The sequence below is a fragment of the Gallus gallus genome, chromosome 4, assembly GCF_016699485.2.
Source record: "Gallus gallus isolate bGalGal1 chromosome 4, bGalGal1.mat.broiler.GRCg7b, whole genome shotgun sequence".
In the NCBI taxonomy this organism is placed as follows: Eukaryota; Metazoa; Chordata; class Aves; order Galliformes; family Phasianidae; genus Gallus; species Gallus gallus.
Window position 1 is genome coordinate 10802842 of NC_052535.1, and position 20942 is coordinate 10823783.

Genomic DNA, 20942 nt, shown 5'->3' on the forward strand with positions numbered 1-20942 from the left:
TCTTCCTCTTTAATCAATTCTGTCCCATCTGTATATAGCATCCCATGCCTCTGCCTTTTCAATAATAGCCTCGTCGGGGACAGTGCAGACAGACCGTGCTTCTATAAACCAGAGTCTGGCTGATGTCATGTCTCGACTCAAGGACTTTCCTTGATCCTTTGGGTAATGATTGTTAATCAGATGCTACAAAACACACACATCTTGCTCACATGCCCCTGAAGCTCACAGTGACAGATTTCTGTGTACTGGGTTACATTCCCATGAACAGAGGAGCAGGTACAATGAAAACCATCACCTGTCTTGGTGGTTTCACATAAGGAGGTAACATACTGAAGGACAGTATGTGGCATTACAAGGGAACAACTCAGACTGAAGGGTTTAGGGGAAAGAAGCAGTCTGGGCTTGTTGGTGGGTATAAAAGCCTGCTTTTCCTGGTCAGCAGCGTTACTCAGAAGCAGGATGGTTAGCATTCAAACAGGCTCAAAGCAGTCTGTGCCAGCAAACCAGTTAATTTTCATGGCCTTGGGTGGTCTGCAGCTGGGGACCTGGAACTTACCAGAACTACAGCTGCCTATTTTGGAATCTGTAACTCTATGGGTCATCCTCACCACCGTTGCCAGTTTTATGTGGAGGAAGCTCTGGCAGGGAATTGCACTACAGGAAAGCTACCTCAAAGTTTAAGTCTCTTTTTGTGCAGCTGGGACTGAGCACTGTGTCCCTGCTTGCACGTGCATGGGAGCAGTCATGAGCAGAGGGGTGTGGGAGCTGGCAGGCAGAGATATCAGGAGGCAGCGCTTGGTGTTGAAAGCCCTGTCCAGCTCCATCTGCAGAGAATGCAAAGGTGAGCAAACCATGATTGGGGAGTTTGCAATCGACAGCATAGCGTGTACAGCATGTCTTGTTTGAAGGCACCTGACAAGAGCACAGGACATGGGGATGGTTTTTAACAGCGAGATTGTATTATAAAAAGAACGCTGTCTCAACTGAGATTCCCTGGGCAGAGGCAAAAGACATTCAGACAAGGACAGCGCTGCAGAAGTGAAACAGATGGGAAGTTCAGTGTGTCACCTTGAAAACACAGATCATTGGAGCTCTGTTCCTGTTGTCCTTGAGAGCTCCCCCCGTCACTCCAGCATCATGGCCAGAGAGCTCTCTGGGATGTGATTTGGAGAGGAGGATCTTGCAAACGTAGTGGAATTTATTCTCCTTCTTTTGCTCTTTGTGTTGGGAAGACAAAACTGAGTCTCCCTTCACTCTGAGGTTTGCACGGTTCTGTTGCACTGGAGGTTTATTCCTTCCTTTCCATCACACCCTGCATTCAGGAGCAGCACCAGAGCGGGGAAATGGGGGCATTCAGAGCAAAGTGGTCCTTACTGTGGGTCAGTGACAGGACTAGGGGAATCCTGGCACTGCCCAACCTCTGGCAGGCATCAACCGATGCTGTTAGTGAAAGTACACTCTGCTGCCTTTTAACAGTGCTTACACATCATTCTAGAAGGCTGTTTCTGCTCACGGTCTCGGTGGACAAGAAATTCTGCATCAGATTTGAAGGTTATTCTGAAATAAGGTTATTTTATTTAGCTATCAAAGCATGGAGAGCTTCTCTAGACCTTTTGTGCGTTCCCCACAACGTGAAGCTGACTGCAGGGAGCAGCTCAGGTGTTGTCAGATCTGTTTGCAGGCAGGGAGGGATGCGTGGGATGCTGTGGAGAGGGAAATGCTCGCCTGCACAAGGCTGTGTGGGTGGGGAGTTGCTCAGCGCGGCTAGATCTGAAGGAGAAGCTTCCTAGCATGAGCTGCACCCACCAGGCCTTGAAAGAAATACACCCCATTCCTGGGTCTCCTCCAATATCTCCTGTGATTTTACTGAGTTGTGCAGCATCCCAAAGGGTGTGCCTGAAATAGTTGCCTTGTTCAGCTCTGTGATGAAGTGACAGCGTGGACCCATCGAATTCATGTCAGCCCACCTGAAACGCTAGCCATGCTTCCCAGGCATGCAGGTTGCTCTGTTGTGCTGCGCAAGGGTTGTGCTTGGAGATGCAGAGGGAACTGGGTGCCACAAATAGAGAAAAATATCAGAGCAATAAAAGCTAGAATGAATCTAGATAGGGTATTAATCCCTCATCCCAGCTGTTATTTAGGATTTTTCCCATCTCTCTCTCCAGTAGAGGAAAATGAAAGTTTCACTGTTTCTTGGTCTCCGTCTCCTCTATTTGGAGATTTCTTTTGCTATTGAATGCAAAACAAACAAACAAACAAACAAACAAACAAAAACCATGCCTTCAAAAAACTGAATTTGCAAACTAATAATAATTATTATTATTATAAATCTTTAAATCCTTATCCTAATTTAGGAAGTCTTATCTTCAGCTTGTGGCTTTGCTTTTCTCTTTGGCATTTGTCAGAAACCTGTGCTCTAAATAAAGCAGAGGGAGAATCTCATAGATGAATATGGAGGGACAGGTGCCAATACAGGTGTTGATTTGCAGATTACACAACACAAGGATCTTCTGGCCGTGCACAACTGTGTTTATCTGGTGCACAAGGTAACCTGAAAATGCAAAATGTGGATTTCGGGTTGTGTCATGCTAACCCTGTGAGTTTAAGCTGCTAGTCTGAAACTGGGCAGCCCTAACCTGTATTAGCTCTGGCGATATGTGTTCCACAGGGTGGAACTTAATCTCGATTAGAGCTCCTGGGGTCAAATCCAACTGGAAATGCTGGCTGATTCCCCATGTGTGCACAGAGGTGAGAGAGGAGGCACAGGAAGGAGCTAGCTGGGGCCAACTGTGGGGCAGTGCCTGCTGATGAGGGTGCCCAATAGCCAGCAGGTCATGCTGGAAGCCTGACCAGATCCAAGCCCACACAGCCAGCAGTGCTGATACAGCAGGGTGTTCCTTGGCTTCAGATAAATGCACATGATGGTATGTAAGTGTTCCAATGTATCTCAGCATTTGCTCTACTGATAGATTACTATATTATTTTATGACTGAAGTTTGGTGTAAGGTTGCATTCACGCCAAAATGTGTGTGCTACTCCACGTGATCCAAATGGCACAGCCCAACTCTTAGAGTGATACCTCTTTTTTTCTCTAGTTCCTTCTGCTGAAAATCCTAAAAAGCCCATGCTGTTACAGAGAAGTTAACAACCTCCATGTGCCGCACAGCAGATGGTACCGTAATGTTGGAGGCGTTTTTTACAATAACCTTTTTTCACATGGGGAAATTGAGGTGTAGAGAAGTCTCCTTCTGATGCTTGAGAATGAATCAGTGGCAGAGACAAAACGCACGGGTGCAGGAGTTCAAGAAACAGCACTTCCTTAAGTTTTAGGGGCTGAGCTCATCCTGCTGCCAGGTCCCTTGGAGAGCAGGTTGTTTTCTGGGAGTCCAGCTCCACGGAATGGATCTCACTGAAACATGGTGCTGTGAGTCTTCTGAGGTAGGATCCATGGTGAGAAAAAGTGTCACTCCACACTGTTTTTGTTGCCCAGTGCTGGTGCTTTGGGCAGCTTTGCAGCCAGCCATGTAAGTGATAGTCTCCTGATGAGAAGTGAAGCACAAGGTCAGAAGGTCCTTGTGGAACCGCAGAGCATTCCCTTCACAATTACTTCCTTGGAGGAAGGAGGAATGTGAAAAGTGCAATATCAAAAGGATCAGAGGACTGGCCATCCAGAAAAGGCAGTGAATTATTCTCAGTAATAGCCAGTATTGGTGAGATGCCCAAATGCCAGAGTTATACATTTTCGCATAAATCTTACCTCCGATAATTCTGAATGGAAACACATTTGTAAATACCAATGTTTCCCAATGGGCTCCCAATCTAAAGGCAAGGGACTTACCTCAGCTGGTGAGCAATTCCTCATGAATAAGAGCCACTGAAATTAGATCAAACTACAAGACAGTGACAATAACAGCTCTGATTTTTCAGAAGAGCTGAATGACTTGTGTGCTACACTTTCTGCAGAGGCTGTCAATGGCACAAGAGGAGGTCTTTAATGCTGATTCCTTCTGAAAGCCTGGGCTTGACAGCAAGTGCTAAACCCCTGGGATGTCTGACCCTTAGCTATACTGAAACTTTTGCATTGGTTGTCCTAGACCCAAATAGTGAACTTCACAGCCGGGCCTCTGACCTGAGCAGCCAACCCTATGTTGAGATCTCCCAGGATTTTCCAGCTCAGTGGTAGAACTGATGGGTGGCATCTAACCTGGATATATCGTTGCATTTTGTTGTTGTTGTTGTTGCTTTCTTCTATTTCTCCTCCTGAGGAGGAGCAACGTAAGCTTGTAGTGACTCAAACAGGGCTTTCAGAAGTTTGTGATGAATGTCAAGTGTTGTGTTATTTTGGCCCCAGCAGTTGGCAAGGAAAAGGAAATGGCCCCACAAAGAACGAAGTCAGTCCTCCCCATTAGTGTTGTTTTTTTGGGCTTTTTCACTCTCGTCTTGCCTGTGCTGTGCCAGTGCTTCTTTGCCAGCCTGTGAGCTCTATCTCACTGTTTAACAGCATAAGCCATGCCTCCATCACCACATACCCTACTTCCTAGCAGTAACCGTTGTGATCTAGAGCATTCAGATGCTGGAGGGGTCTTTCCCCACCACCTGTGTTCAGGCAGTGGGCATGCTTGTGCACCTGGCTTTGAGGACTGCTGTTGTCCAAGCTTTGAGACTCTGAAAGGGAACACTGTGCCTCCTCATGTCTGTTTTGAATAATCTGTGGAGGCAATGCCATCACTTTTAACTTGCTTTAGCTTAACGTGCAGCATCTGTTTCTATTTAGAGCTATTTTAGGACCTCATTTTCATTACCTTGGCTCATCCCCTTGTCTAACCAGGGTGAAGGATCAGCCTAGAGAGTGAATTGACCACCTGATGGCATATGCTCTTTTTTCATGATCTCATTCCTATGCAAGGGACATTTTTGGTACCAATCATTCATTACCAGTTGGCTGACAGTGGAGCAAGGGTGAGGAAAATGAAACAGAGAGCTGTGTGCTGCCCTGCTCTGCCTCCTCCAGGCAGGACATGATGTCCGAGGGAGTGCCCTAGGAGCACCACATTTATTTTAATGGCATGGTTTGAGAAGTGAGATCTGAACAAGCAGTGAGGGCAGCAGAGGGAGGACATGCCACAGTTATAAAAATTATACTGAGATAAATCAATAGAGGGAGGAGGAGAGATGGCAAAGTCAGACATTGTTCCTTTGCCCACAGGAGAAAGAAACAATGCTTCCATGGTCATGGTTGTTTAACGCTGAAAGGGAGCAAAGACCAAGTCAAAGAGGAGCTGTCAGGAGCAGGTGACAGCCATCAGTATGGGCTGGTGGACCTGGATTCAGGCTGGGGGCCTGGTTCAGACTACCACTGAGTGCCAGACATGTTCCTGCATGGCACTAATTAGCACCTTCTCCGTCAGACTGAAAAAAAGGGTAAGGAGCAAATTGATTCGCAGCAGCAGCAGCAAGCAGCAGAATGCTGGACTAATGATGTGAACAAGTACCAGTCCAATCCGAAGAGGAGCTACCTCCCAGAAGTGCTAGTTATGGGTTAGCTGGATACTCGTCCCTCACTAAAACCAAAAGTTCTCATTATGCTGGAAACCCTGTTTTCTGTCTACAAAACACCCAAACAAATGTTGAACCAGTTGCACCAAAAAAAAAAGAGATGGATCCATAGCAGCTCTTCCCAAGCTTCCTTCTCTAATCTTCAGCAAAATGTATCTGCCCAAGAACCCTTAGTGTCTCAGTTATTCATATAAATGATTTACGCTCTGAGATCTGTATTTCACGGGGTTAATGCACAACACCACTATGGCTACACGTACAAATTAGGTGTATAGAGCACTGCTGGGCTTTGTCCTGATAAACAATAGAAAAAGCTGTCTGTTTGTGTTCTCTGGTTAGCTGGCAAGCGGCTTTCCTTGCCTGTGTTTGAAATGTGTAGCTGAACTTAGGACTGGATTTAGTCGGTGTCTGCACAGTGCTTGGCTCTTCCTACATGTGGTGTGGATGTCCTGACCCTGAGCCAGAAGTAAGCTAGGAAGGTTGTCTGTGGATACAAACAGTGGCACCCAAACTCCAGAGGTAAATGTTCTGACTGTGGCTCCAAATCGGTGGCCTCCAGACCAGGGGACATGGCTCTGCTTTGCCTCAATCCCTCTCAGAAAGGTGTATTCTTCTTTCTCTTTCACAGGAGTACACCATTGATATCTTCTTTGCTCAGACATGGTACGACCGGCGTCTTCGTTTCAACAGCACCTTGAAGGCCCTCACACTGAACACTAATATGGTGAGCCGCATCTGGATCCCAGATACCTTTTTTAGGAACTCCAAGAGGGCTGATTCCCACTGGATAACCACTCCAAATCAGCTCCTCCGCATTTGGAATGATGGAAAAGTGCTCTACACACTCAGGTACGTGCAGAAGCTACTACAGCTGGCTGCTGAGGAGAGGAAGCAAGGAGATGGTCAAGGTAGCATTTTCCAGCTGTTCTGGGACAGAGTAGTGGAGATGGTTCCCAGTGCTGATATTCCCAGACATGCAGTACTGGTTGCAGAATGGGCCTCCTCTTCCTAAGAAAAGAGCTACCCCCAAAATGTTGAACTATTTTTCTGTATCGTACTGAGACAGAAGTCGGAAGTACAAATGGTTTCCAACATGAAAATTGTTCTAATTTTTGTGTTGGTCAGCCCAGTCATTTTGATTTGATAATAAACATCTGTGCTTTTTCCCCATAAATTCCCGCTCTCAGAAATGAATCTGAAAAGCTCACTAAACAAAAAGGCTTGTTGAATGTGAAAATTAGATGTTTTTCCTCACTTTGAAAATATCCAAACATATGCTTTGTTTTGCTGCTGTTTTGAAATGTCCCTGCAACCAGACTGATCTTCAACAAATTAGTGTCTCTCTTTTAAGGAAGCGAGAACCCCTCTGTCACATTATGGTGTTGAAATCAAACTACCTTCACTAGCACAAAACATCAGCCTCGCTCTCTCTCCCTTTCTCTCTCAGGCTGACGATCGAGGCTGAATGTCTGCTCCAGCTGCAGAATTTCCCAATGGACACTCACTCCTGCCCTTTGGTTTTTTCTAGTTGTGAGTATCCATATTTTAAAAATAGTTTTAGAAGGCAAGTAGAGGAACTTCAGCACAGTAAAACTCTTTTTAAAGGAGACCCTGTTCCCTTTTTTATCTGCATTTCCACCTGATTTCTGTGTTCCTCTTCGGAGGCCATTACCCATCATTCCCTAGAGCATCCTCCCAATCTTGGTTTAGAAGAGGTATTCAGATACAGACTCACAGCACCTCTGAGTTTCTTCTTAATCTGGGTGGACAGTTGGAGATGTTTACTTCACTGACCTTCTGGTCATTCTGACTTCCTGAACAAGATATTCTGCCTTGCAACTTCATTCTCTTCCTGCTCTCCAAGGGGACAGAGTAAGGGAGACTCCAGCTTTGGGTACTTTCTGTGCCCATTGGTACAGAAATGCTGTATCTCCATTAGTAATTTTGCCTTTCTGCACTGAGAGATTCCTGTCCTCGTGTGTTGGTTGGAAATCTGATTTAGTCATTGTAGTCCTGTTTTGGCCTCTCCCTCTTCCCCTGCAACAGAGGAGATGCAACTCACACGGCTCTGAGTTGCTTCAGAAGGAAGCAACAAGCTGAGGAGATACCACTGCCTCATCTTTTGCCATCCTTATTCTTTGCTAATTAACTGTACACACCATGCATACTTGATAATTAGAAACGCACTTTGATTTAGCTGCCAAGCTTTGCTCCTTTCCTCCCCTGAGGAGCTTTCTTGTAGGTGTCAAGGTCTCTTCCTCACAGTAGGCTTGTTTCTTTGCCAAGAAAGCCAGAACCAGGAGAAGCCATGCTCCGGCCTGCTGGAGCCAGATCTCCTTCTCAGTGGAAGACACAACCTCTTCTCCATACATAGATCAGCTCCCAGGGTGAGAAGTACAGAGACCCAGAGCAGGAACAGCCATGTTTCTTTCTGGGTTGGCAGCTTTGTATTCTTGGTGTACTGATATCTGGGAGGGAAGAGTAGCTGTGAGGATTGGTGAAGGCCGCATGCTGCCAAGGGATGCCGAAACCTTTAAAGACCTCAGGCTGGGGGAGTCCTGCTGCACCAACTCAAATCTAACTCCCACCACTGCAGTCCTGCATTTCTAGCATTGCTTTTCCCTTCCCTAGGACTGAAATTGGTCAACAAAGGGAGATACAGTCCCTACACCCATTGAATGCAGGGACGCCTAAGGTGACCTAATCAAGGGCATCAGAAATATCTACCTGAAAGCTTCATGTTTAGAGAGGGTCTAGAATATGATGCAAGTACTTTTCTATGAGAGGGAGGCACACCATGTACTCTTTTGTTGATGTCTTTCCCCTTTCCCCAGATGGCTACCCACGTGAGGAGATTGTCTATCGATGGAGACGCTATTCCATTGAGGTCTCTGACCAGCGCACCTGGAGGCTTTACCAATTTGACTTCACGGGGCTGAGGAACACCTCGGAAGTCCTCAGGACTGGAGCAGGTGAGGCAAAGGGAGACAGCCCACAGAAACATCAGTGGGTCAGAGACCTTGTGAGACGCAAAGAGGCCACCAGACAACTCTGTAGGTGGAAGGGGAGATCACAACAGTACAGCTAGAGGAACATTAAGAAAGGAAAGATGGACTTTTGCTAAAAGGAGAAGTAATGAAGATGAAAGGTGCAGTGAAGCCAAAGCAGTGTAGGCCAGAACACAGGTACTTAGGAACTGTAGGGTGATAATGCTGTGTGTGTAACCCTAATCAAAGGTTTATGAGGAAGAAGAGATGGAGTTCAGATTCCCTCTTGATGGAGTATGTGGATGCTATGTAGATTCCTGGGTGACTATAATCAGAACACACATGGAGAAATCAGACCTTGCAGATTTCAATTCTGTCTTGGTCTTTCCTCTTTAAAGTGGCATGAGGCTGAACACCTGAAATATAATTTAAGAGCCAGAAGCAATGCTGCATGTGTGAAGTAACAAAGAAATGGGGGCCCTTCAGCTCCTCACATCCCCTTTCCTTCCCACAGACAACCAAGGAAAGCCTCTTTGGATCGCTGTCAAATATGCGGTCAAATATGCGTGGATCATATTTTTCAGTCCGCTGACGCAGAAAGTTCAAGCAGTGCTTCTCCCACCCTGGAGAGAGCTACTATTGCCAGTGCTGTCAGACAGCCTGTAACTTGGATAGAAAAGCAGCACAAACCAGGATGAGGAGTGGTGCAATAAAAGTGTCTTGAATGCACCAGTTTGCCATTTGTAATTCTCTTTCTTGGTAATTGCTTGCAGGCTCCATCTTAACCCTAGAGTTGTCAGTTTGCTTTCTTTCAGTCCTCACTATAAGCCTCTGAAAAAGAGGAAGAACTTCGGCTGTGAGTTGCCAAATGAACAATTAGGATGTCTACCACCACATGCCTTTTCCAGGGGTAGAACCAGCATCTAAGAACTGATTGAAGGACACCTCCTTTGTTGCAGCTCAGGTAGTTAGTTGACAAGTCAGGCCATGTAGCCTTGTTATAGCTAAAAAGCTTTCTATAGAAAAGAAACCATTTGAAGCAATCAGCTGAAGATGAATACTTTCCCGAGTTTCTTCCCTGAAACTTTCCCCAACAGAATGCTTTTCAGTGTGCGTGGCCAGGCAGCTGGCCAGTTAGGCAAACACAAAATCAGCTCTAAAATTGGTCATGAAGCCAGAAAGTCAGCCACAGAGCCAGCCTGCCAGGGAGGTAGCCACGTAGCCCACTACCTGCTAAAACAGCAAGCCAGCCTAATGCCAGCCAGTCACAAAGCCTACCTCAACGAGGCACACTGCTATCTGTGAAGCTAGTGAGCTGAGCAGTCACAATGTCAGGCACAAAAACAGCCAGATGGGCACTTAAAACAACTAGTAAACTGCAACAGAAACACTTCAAATTCCGAAGCTTTCTGTACCTTAGTAAGCTACATGTTATGATTCCAATGTCTCCTTCACTTCTTTTTTTCTAGGGGAGTACATGGTGATGACGGTTTCCTTTGACTTAAGTAGACGTATGGGTTATTTTGCCATTCAGACCTACATTCCCTGCATCCTGACTGTTGTTCTGTCCTGGGTTTCCTTCTGGATCAAGAGAGACTCTACACCAGCCAGGACATCCCTCGGTAAGAGAAAAGGGCTGTTTCGTACATGTTGCTTGTTGATCACTGCTGCAACACTAGCAGACTGGAAGTGTCGGAGTATGAAAGCTCCTAAAGCATTTAGGCATTATTCAGCTTAGTGAAGTCCACCCATCTTTCTGTTTATAGCATTGTCCTCAGGCTCGGCTGAATTTCTATCTAACTGTGCTTGCCTGGACTACTGGACTACTTCAATATAGCAAAAGACTGACTTCTTGATCTGAGTTCTGAACACAGTCTTCTCAAGCTGACAGTGTGGTATTCTTATACTGAAAAAGGGAGAGGAAAGGGGTGTACTGTGGCACTGCAGCACTGACTGAAGATCTCCGGCCACATGCATGCCTGCTACATCACCTCATCACTTCTCAGGGGCTCAGTGTAGGTCCAGTGGCATCAGGATTGTAGGGTGATGAGCGAAGTTGCTTGGCCGTATAAATAGAATCTCAGACTCTGGCAGGATCTGGAAGCTCGGTAGGTACAGACTTTGTCAGTCACACCATAGTGGGAGCTCAGGGCATGGCAACAGTTCTACCAGATCTACTGTTTAGATCTGCTCCGCAATCTGCAGTGGCTCTCTGAGGTACAATAAAGCTCATGCTGATTGAACCCTGCTCTGATAGGAGCTAGAGAGAGCTTTACAAATCTTTAATGCACTTCAGCTGCATCTGTATTTTGCAGAAGGCTCAGCTTCCCAGTGCTGTCCCTCCAACCAGCCCCACTGACTTTCCCTTTAATTGAAGATAGCATTCCCAGCCCTGCCTGCAGGCCTCTGCAGCGTGAGAAGAGACACGAGGCCATCAGCATTAGGCAGGGCTATTCAGAATCCATCCATTCTGAACATTCCTTCCCACCTCTCTATCAAAATCAATTTCTTTAGAGGCCTGGATAGAGCCAGGAGAAGGAGGAGGGTGTCATTTCCAATGGAGGTGAAGGTACACCATAGTCCATGGCTGTGGAAGGAGTGAACAGCAAGAGGCAAAAGGACACCACTGTGGTGAGTGTCTCAAAAAACAGAGGCAGGCTCCCACAGGAGGCAGGCCTTCGCTGTAGCAAAGGATGTCAGCACATCAAGAGTAATGTATTCTTCATACATATGATCCCCGCTACATTTCAAGCCCATCGGCCTACATTAAAGCGATGTAAACTGGACCGGTTCCATTGGCATTTCAAATATGTGGGAAGTCACATCACAGTTGCTAATGCAAATGCAGTAGGAAAATAGGAAAATCTCATGCTATGCTCCCACCCAGAGCCAGTGGGGTGAGCACCTGTGAGACAGGTGGATTTAGATGAATGCTAGAGAGAGGAGCAGCTGAAATTGCTGCAGCTTCCTCCACATCCTAAAAGCAGTGTCTGAGAGCACAATACCAACTCTTGGAGCTGATCATGTATTGGTTCCTAATGCCTGATCTCTGAAAACAGGTTTGTGAGCACTAATGCTACTTAGAAATCCATTCCAAGCCCCATCTGAGCCACAAGAGATTCATTACCGTCTCCCATCCAGTTGATGAGCCATTGGCCCAATTTTATCCTGGGTACAAATACTCAAAGGGAGAACAGTTCAGCCACTGCCTGCCCAAAGACAGCTGCCTAGCAGTTATTTCCTAGCATCCAAGCCATTGCACTCTGCATGCAGCCTTAAATAGAGTTCAAGTTCCATGCTCCTTTACCAATACATGTTGATGATCTGTGCAACGTTCTGGTTTCAGACAGCTCTTTTTCCATGGTGCGTTGTCAGAATTACTGCAGGACCAGAGCCTGGCTAAGCAGAGCAAAAAAAGGGGCCAGACATCTAAAGAGGGGAAATTGAGGTGTTTGAGGGACTGAGAGCATGCTGAAGACAGAAGTGCTTTTCTTCATTACCCAAACTAGCTCTTTTTCCTCTTAGGTATCACCACTGTGCTAACAATGACCACGCTGAGTACCATCTCCCGCAAGCACCTTCCACGTGTTTCCTATATCACAGCCATGGACCTCTTTGTGTCTGTGTGCTTCATCTTCGTCTTTGCAGCTCTCATGGAGTATGCTACACTCAACTACCTGGTGGGAAACAAGAAGCCACTGGAGCACAGCAGCAGGAAAGCCAGACTGGTAGGTGGAAGCAGCCAGCCAGCAGAGCTGCATACTGTTAGAACTCCAGGTCTTTTAGGAATCTCTCTCCTGAGTCTGCACTGGAAACTGCTGAAATTGTCGAGTGCCTGACGTGTACTTTGTTCATAAGGTCCTCAAATCAATCTGTGTGCTGGGTCAGAGCACTTGAAATTCAGACACAACCAGAAAAATCCCTCGAGACTCCCATAAAACAAGGAGGTCTCTGTCAGGGCCAGGAACCCTGCGCTCAATTGCTGGAGAGCTTGTCAGTATAGTTTACATGACTAAACATAAATGTCCACTTTACGATAGAGCAATCCACACCCAGGCTCTTCAGTCTTTACTGATTTAATCTTTAAGGATTACATAAGTATCTTAGGTCACAGAGATGCAGAGACCCGCTGTCTTTTGTGGTCTGTCATCAGAAAATCTGCTGAGTGTGGAGACAGCGAGCCCAGAGATGCCATAATCCTCTTGAGATCTGCCTAGGCTTAGCGCAGATACATCTGACACATCAGATGAAACAGGCCTCTGAGCCGACACACAACTGAAAACAAAAAGACAGACCTCTACCTTCCCACTCTCCTTTCCCAGCACAGATGGAGAGAGCTCTTCCATGAGGTTGGTGATATGTCTCCTCTACTGGGGCATGAGGTTAAGAATTGCAAACAGCCTTGCCCTAGCTATCCTCCAGCAGATGACAGCAACCAGAACACATACCTGAACTGTGTGCTCTGCCCTCAGAGACAGCAGAGCTCAGGGGAATGAAGGAAGGGGCTAGTACAGCTGGAAAGCAAACACCCTACTTGCTGACTGTGGCAAAGTTGGGGAATCATAGCAAGTAGATTTTTGCTGCCTATATCTGTGCCCTAGGATGCCAGGAAGGAACTTCTCAGTCGTGCAGGTAACTGCCAAGTCTCCACAGTATGCCAATCAGATGCAGAGAAGGGAGATGAACAGTCATGTCCCTCCGCTGAACTGTGCCTGTTATGAACTGACCAACTGACAGGTGGATAATTTTTGGTGTATAAAACACATTTTCTTGCATTTTCTTTTCTTTTAATCCACTTACCCTTCCTCATTACAGCCACCCGCTGGTGCACAGGTGATGCCATCCTTTACTGCTATCAACATTAACATCAACAACATCATGCACTGGCCTCCAGAGATAGAGGAGGATGAAGATGACGACCCTGGCTCTCCGTGCCTGGAAGGAAAGGAATGTGAGAGGTTCTTCTGCTGCATTGAGGACTGTCAGACAGGGATGTGGCGGGAGGGGAGGGTCCGCATTCATATCTCCCGCCTGGACTCCTACTCCCGTGTCTTCTTTCCCACTGCCTTCCTGCTCTTCAATATTGTCTACTGGATTGCCTATCTCTATCTCTAGCGATTCTTCATCCTCAGCTGGAATGGACTGGAGGCCAAAAAGATGAACTTTTCAAGGAGCATAGAGAGAACAGTGTCTCTTCTGTTTAGTTGATTGTCGCTCTGAACATTCCAAACTTCTTCCTACTCTCATCTCTTCTAAGAAGAACCAGACAGTTTTTTTTGTTTGTTTGCTTTTTTTTTAAACTTCCAAACCTATCTTTTTAGAGAATCTTCCCTTCCACAAAACCCTATCTCCAGCACCACCAGCATTTGGCTCCTTGTAAGATTGCCTCAAAAATTCCTATTCACATCTAAAACATTAGGGATTTTGTCAAGAACAAAGACCTTAATGCTTCACTTTTCCATGCATACCTACCCCAAAATTCCATGCGAAGTGATTGCAAATGGAGCATTCTGTGTAGTTACTAAGTCTGCAAAGAAAATAAAATGTATTTTACAACTTCTGTACCACCTACACCAGAATAGACTTTGTGGAGCGCTGAAGGCTTGGAAAGGTCAGAAAGAAAGAATGGTGAAAGAAGGTGATAGTACAGGTTTCCCACAGTAGCTGCGCTTGACTGGAATGTTTTGAACCTGCCCAAAAAACTGAGAGTGGCACAGACAAGAATGGAGTAGCCACAAGCCTCCACCAGCTCCTTGCAGGATATCTGTGGAGCATTCCTAATGCATCACTTCGCTTGTTGTACCAAGTGGCATCCAAGGCACTCACCCAGGGAGGCATTTTTCTTCAGGTGGTGGTGAAAAGCACCTCACAAGTTTTGGAAGGCCCATCTGCTTTACTGGAGCAGGCTTTTCAGGGCTTGTGTTGGTACTCAATTTATGATCAAGACTTTAAGCAGTAAACACAGCTTACATTGAGCATAGCCAAAACAGGTAGAAAAGTCCTTGTGCTATGAAGACTAGAAGCAGTCCCATGAATCCATAGAGCAGTAGATGTCTTTGGCTAGTCTCATGTGATCGGGGCCCTATTCTATCATACGTGGTAGCAGGGTAGTGCTCTCATTTACAAGGACACCTACTGAAACCATCAGATCTATGCATAGTAGTAGATGCTTACTTGAAAAATGGGTATTAGAGAAAGGAACACTATCAGCTACAAGTGCTGCACTTCTTGGTAGTGGAGAGAGCAAGTTCCTGCAGCCCAGATGTTTCCTTCCTTCTTCTTTTTTTTTTTTTTTTTAATTAATATTTGAATTAGAAAACAGACTTCATTAAAACTGAACGAATCCTTCCACGTGTCACTAATCCCTACCTCTTTCCTTCCCGAAATGAAGAAAGGGAGCAAATGCTCCTTGGTAGCTCTCTTGCAGATCAGATACAGAGATGGTTGCTTTGCAGGACCCTGTCCACTGCAGTGGGATTCTTCAACAGCCCTACAGAAAAGGGCTAGAGAAATGCAAAATATAGTCTCAACTGGAAAGAAACAACATAATGTAGAAAGGCAAATTCAGGTCCAAGGTCTATACAGCGTAAATCAGCTGTCTCCCCATTTATACCAGCTCCTGAGGTGGACCACAGCATGACTGTGAAAGGCAGTGTGCCATTAATATTTGCTTACTCTGTAAATTACAAACAAAACCAATCTTTTTAAGAACAGTGTGTATTAGACAAATTGCTACTTAAAAGGCTCATCATGAGAAAAGAAAGCTGGCATGATTGCAGAGAAAAGTTAGGAATGGTTGGCTTTTCAGACAGCTAATGGGCAGGAGGTTTTATATATTCTTAGAGAGCAATTTGATCTGGTTTAAAGATGGATTTTGACACTGTTAAATCTGATCTGAATAATGAAGTGTCATGTTTAATTCATTCATAAATACAGCTTTACCTTGGTTCCAGAGGAACAGCTAGAGTGCCTAATTAAGTATACAATAGTACAACACTCAGCTAAGTATAACCTAATGGGGTCAGACCAGCATAGCTCTGGAAGGGGAAATTGTGCCTGTCTAACCTGTTACAGTTCTTTTAAAATACCAAGTAAGAGATAAAGGTTACCCAGAAGCATAATTTGCTTAGCTACTCCGACAGCTTCTGAAAGGATGGAAAGAAATTATGGCGGGTGGTTCTAACTAAGGAAATTGATTTAGCAAAAGAATTATTAAGGAGGTTCTAATTAGAGGAAATTAACTGAGGAGAGGGGAAAAAGAATTGTTAAGGAGGCTCTAATTAGAGGAAATTAATGTTTTAGAGAGAGACACACAGAGAGGGAGAAGTCTAAGAAAAGAATCAAAACAACTTCCAGACAAGGAGGGCTGCTGGGTGACAGTGCCAACTCCCAGCCAAGCAGGTTGATGTTCTGCTCCTGATAGCAAAGTACTATTAGATGTAGCAGTAGAAAAAGCTCCTATGACTCAACGGTACTCAGACAGGGAGCTGAATTAGATAGGGACCTGTGATCTCAACAGGAAAGAGCATCCTAGATAAAAATTGGCTCACGTGACAGCCTCTGAGTGAAGCATGTCTCTAGATGTCAAAGACAGCTGCTAGTGTGTGTGTGGGAGGGGACACCCTGGTGGCAAGCCAGGGCCCATGCCAAGCATGATCGTTAACAGAATGGTAGCATAAAAGGTATGCAGACAATGTTGGCTGTGGTGAACACAGGCAGCAATACCTGGAAGGGGAGCATCCAAGACAGGACTGCTGGACAAGAAAATTTATCATACTTGCCCAATAGAGTCCAAATATCTGAAACTCACTGGAGCTTCAGAGCACTTGGGAGCCTTGATGGATGAAGATGGTCATCATAGACACCAGAGTAAAGGTTTCAGCCCTGAGAGCAGCAGCATGTTGAAATTAGACCTCTAACAGAATAAGTAACTCGGGAGAGAAGCACGGTGTACAAGTGACCTAAGAGGATGACAGGGACTTGGGCAAAGTAGACTTGAATTATTATAACATTTCACACACACACACACACACACAAAAAGACAAAGCCAACACCTCAGTTATTTAACCAGTGATGGAGGATTTGATGGAGGAAAATAGCCCAGTGTGGGCTGGAGCACAAGGAAACTGATTACTTAGGCTGGGGAAGGAGGAGGGAGGGGGCTTTTTGGCATAGGGAAATCTGTGCCCATCACAAATAGCTCAATAAATAAAGGCATGCACAAATTCAAGTATGTTTTTAGGTAAGCTTCAACAGTTTCTCAAAAAAGGAAAGCCAAGAAAAGACAGATTTTTTTTTGATTTTTTTTTGATTTTTTTTTTTTTTTTTTTGAAATTACTTTGCAAAGCTTCCATTTCCTAAAAGCAGGTGCAGGGAATGTGGGGCACAGAGACCATCAGCAGCCTGAATTCGTGGCCCTATTTGAGCAGGCTTGGGGAGCCAAGCCCCACTGCTCCCTTCCCAAAACTGCTTCAACCACCTGCCTTTCCCTGCATTCTGTACTTTCTGCCATCAAGCTGGAGTGCCTTTTTCGTATTGCAGCATCTTTCAGCCCGGGACAGCTGTTGCCTTTTCACCAGTCTGACTAGCTCGCTCCAGGGTACACAGCCCAAGAACATCTGGCTAATGATGGGGACTGAAAATGATGATCTCAGCATTTATGTATGATGGTTTTTGTTTAGAAGACGAAACAAGTCAGAAAAAAAAAGTTGATTTCTCATTTCTCTGTCTCCAATTTCTTTCCTTTCCCTCCAAATTATACCAGAGAAGGGACCATTTTTAGACTGTAAGCTCTTCAGGGCAGGGACTCTCTTGTTGTGCATTTGTACAGAGCCTAGTACACTAGGGTTTGATCATTCATTGAGATTTTGGGATGCTACTTATTATAGATAATAAACAACAGAATGGACTCTCTGTCTCCAACAACACTGTCTGTCTACACCATGTAAGAGATCTCATTTGGGCTTTATGAGCTTGCCCAGGGGACACATATCACTGCAGACATGTCCTCACCCACAGCATGGAGGGAGGCTGTGGGAGGGACCCTGCCTCCATGAGGACGCAGACCATACGTGCCACCTCTCATGCCACTATATTATTACCTCTCTTCCTTTAATTTTTCTCTGGGGCCTTCTACTTTTCTTCCGTGCCCCACACTGGTCCTGGGCTGGGTTTTCCCAATACATCAGTGTGAGTTTTGCCATTCCCAGGATCATTTCTCCCACGTGTGGAGCAGGGCTGCAGCAGGGCCTCCCCATCGTCATGGAAACCATTAGGCCGCGGAGCTGCTGCCAGTGCTCAAACTATAAAATCATTGTGCTTCTAATGCGCTTTTTTATCCTTTTTTTTTCCCTACCTTTTGATTGCTAACAGGAGGTGTTGTTATTTTTACTCGGATTGTGGTGAGGGACTGTGCTACTTTCTAAGCAAGGCTGGGCTGCCAGCGCATCCCAGGGCTGCCCCAGCACATGGGCCAGAGGGTCCCATGGCTCAAGGCCCTTCTTGTGTGGGTTTCTTTCTCCTCTTCATGACAGACTCCTCATACAAAGGGAGGTTACTGATAAAATAAGATGTTTTTCTCTTTCTGTTGAAACGTGCTATGTCTCTGCCCAAGCCTAGAACAGCACAGCAGGCAGACACGTGGTCATTATTCACCTCTGGGCTTAAGCTCTAATCTAGAAGGAGGGGAGAAACTCTCTGCAGGCTCAGTTCACACCATCCTAGAAAGGGAAAATCTCTCTTCTCTCTCTCTAGCGCACATTATATCCCTTCAAGATTTGACAGTTGCCAAAATGTTAAAAACATGAGATTGTGAATGAAGGGGGGAGAAAAAAGCTATATTAAGTCGTTACTTTTTATATTGCTAGAATATATTCATAACGTCTTCCTCCTAATGCCTCAGATTTATGGGCTCTGGGAAGATTGAATTTAAGTAGAATGAGCATGGCCAAAATTTTTTCAAGCTCTGTGCTACAGCACAGGAAGGGTGACAGAAGCACTTCTGCTTCTGCCATCATGGCAGGGGCTTGGGGTGGACACTGCCATCCAGATGACTGCTGCACTACACTAAATTTGTTTCCTCTGCTGCTCTGTGTCAACTGAGAGAGGCTGTGTGACCTCTCCCCTCCAGAAAGAGAAACTCCTTTCGGAGAAAGGGTGTCAGTAGACAGCATAGCACAACCTCTGACAGCCCATTAGCAGCAGGATGCACCCCCTGAAGTGGCAGGGGACGTAACATGGCTAGGTGCTCGGTGTTCCCATCAGAGTGGGTGAGGAAACCAGGATAAATGCCTTATTGCCTGCAGACCTTCAGTGAAGAGGTATGTTTAGGAAAAAAAAATGTTTTTTGAAAGGGTTGTGGGAAAAGAAAATTGACCTTTTTTTTTTTTTCCCTCTCCAGAGGAATCTGAGGTTTGTGCAGCTATTTTTTTTTCCCTGCTGCTGTTGCAGACTCTTTATATTATTGCCTGACATGATGTTACCTTATTACCCTTTTTTCCCTCTTTTCCCCATGTCTTCCAGAAAAACAAATAATTGAGACCAGGCCCCATCCATCCGAGACACAATTCTGGAACCATCTGAGCACATATGACAGTAACAGCACTGCAGGATGGGAGAGAGCAACCGAAACTTTAATAGCTGCTGTAAGCAGGTCGGCATAGCAACATCTCCAGAGAGGGCTCTCCATGGGGTCATTTCCATTCACTTTAAAGCCCACTTGGGCTGTTATAGAGTGGTATAAAATGGACTCAGAAAAGCTGTTAATTAGGATTAGCAGCTTTAGGAACATCAAGCCACAGTGCTCCAAGCTCAGCCATTTATTTGAAAGAACTGAGGTCTCTTGACTGCCTTCTAAACCAAGACACAGGACAGCACATGTCAATGCATAAAACTTTGGTGTCAAATGACAGAACCACCTGGTTAACTGGGAAAGAACACTCTTACCTTAGCTGATGAATAACGCTGCAACACCTCTCCAGCAATCAGATGACCCTTTGCTGGACTCTTATGGTTAGCAGGTCTAAGAGGTACCACCAGCTGTACAGAAGCAGGGGAAAAAAAAAAACAGTAATACAAGTAGCACATGGTGTGAAAATGCAGTGGGCAGATGATGATGGGTGACCCTGGCTGAAGTTTCTGGCTAATATGCATGTTATAACAGGGCTGTAGGGCTCCAAAAAAAAGCACTACAGTGAAAAAGAGAGTGTTCAGAGAGCATGCTGAGGGTGTCAGCATGCTCTTTCAAGCCCAGTCCAGTCACAGACTCCAGAACAAAACAAAGTAGTGACTCGTGTTTTACAGCTGCTGGAAAATGACTCTTATTCTACTGCCATAAACATTCTGCCCTTCATCAGTCTGCAGCATTTCTGGTTTCTGTCTCTTCTGTGTTACTGACCCTGACAAAAGTCCAATGGCAATCTTTTCAGACATGTCACCTCTTCCTAGATGCAAGGTGAAACAGAGACATTCCTCTCACATTATTCTACTTTTCTTGGTGTTTTCATTCCTTCCAGAGTAAATCACTATCTGGCCAGAGACGAGTTGGAAGCAAAACTTCCCAGCATACAGTGTAGTACCAGCTTCTTTGCATACATTACTCTTCCTGGAGAAACATTAGGTCCGGTCAAAGAAATTCTTGTGACACCATTTCAGGCATTCCGACTGTAACCTGTCTTTGCCACAATAGAGACCTATTGTTCCTCTATGTAAATGTCCTTCACCAATAACTCTATCACAGCACTTCAGTCAGCCCTGAATAGCATCCAACAGGGATCAACATCTCAGGGAATAAAGCCAAGACAAAATGTAAGAACAAAAAGCTGCAGAATTTAGTGAGCTAGAACTATCACACCTCAAAAAAGGAGCATGTGCAATGCTAGCTTTCTACATTTGTGAGTAATCCCAAGTGTGAGTGATTTGGCCAAGCAGGTACTAAACCAAAAATCAAAACAAAGCACACAACTCTTGTGGAACCATCTCAAAGTGCCTGCATGTTCTCTTTGTTCATTGCAATACAAAAGCCTAACAGCCCAATGGAGAAACATGCTGAGCTTACTCAGACATTTCTCAGACATTTCCCAAGATTTCTCAATATTCTGTTTTCAAGATATTCATCTGGCAGCAAATTATAGGAAAAAAAGCATCTCTCCCTAAAGTATCTAGAGAATACAAAGCAAAAAAGCAAAAGCATACCAGATAGGGAAACTTCTGGAATCATCATCTACTCTCCTTTCCCTCTCCCTTTCCAGCACTGCTGATAGCCCCAGGATTGTTCTGTGCAGCCTGGAACCAGAACGTAACCACTGAACCACTCGAGTCCAGAGGAGAAAAGAGACTTTTTAAAATACAGGTAGATAGACTTTAATTTTACGTAAATAACAGAAGAAAAGAGTGATCGCA

The 20942-nt window shown here is 45.3% G+C and overlaps 1 protein-coding gene across 1 annotated transcript in view; it reads left to right on the forward strand.

Annotated features, from left to right (window-relative positions):
- GABRE (gamma-aminobutyric acid type A receptor gamma3 subunit) overlaps positions 1–17465 on the forward strand; it is a 35531-nt gene extending 18066 nt beyond the window's left edge. The window contains exons 4-9 of the mRNA NM_205245.2: positions 6185–6405; positions 7004–7086; positions 8391–8528; positions 10013–10165; positions 12069–12271; positions 13359–17465. Of these exons, the coding sequence (NP_990576.1) occupies positions 6185–6405; positions 7004–7086; positions 8391–8528; positions 10013–10165; positions 12069–12271; positions 13359–13658 (1098 nt within the window). The 3' untranslated portion in view covers positions 13659–17465. The remainder of the gene's footprint in view (positions 1–6184; positions 6406–7003; positions 7087–8390; positions 8529–10012; positions 10166–12068; positions 12272–13358) is intronic.
- Positions 17466–20942: the final 3477 nt, after the last annotated feature.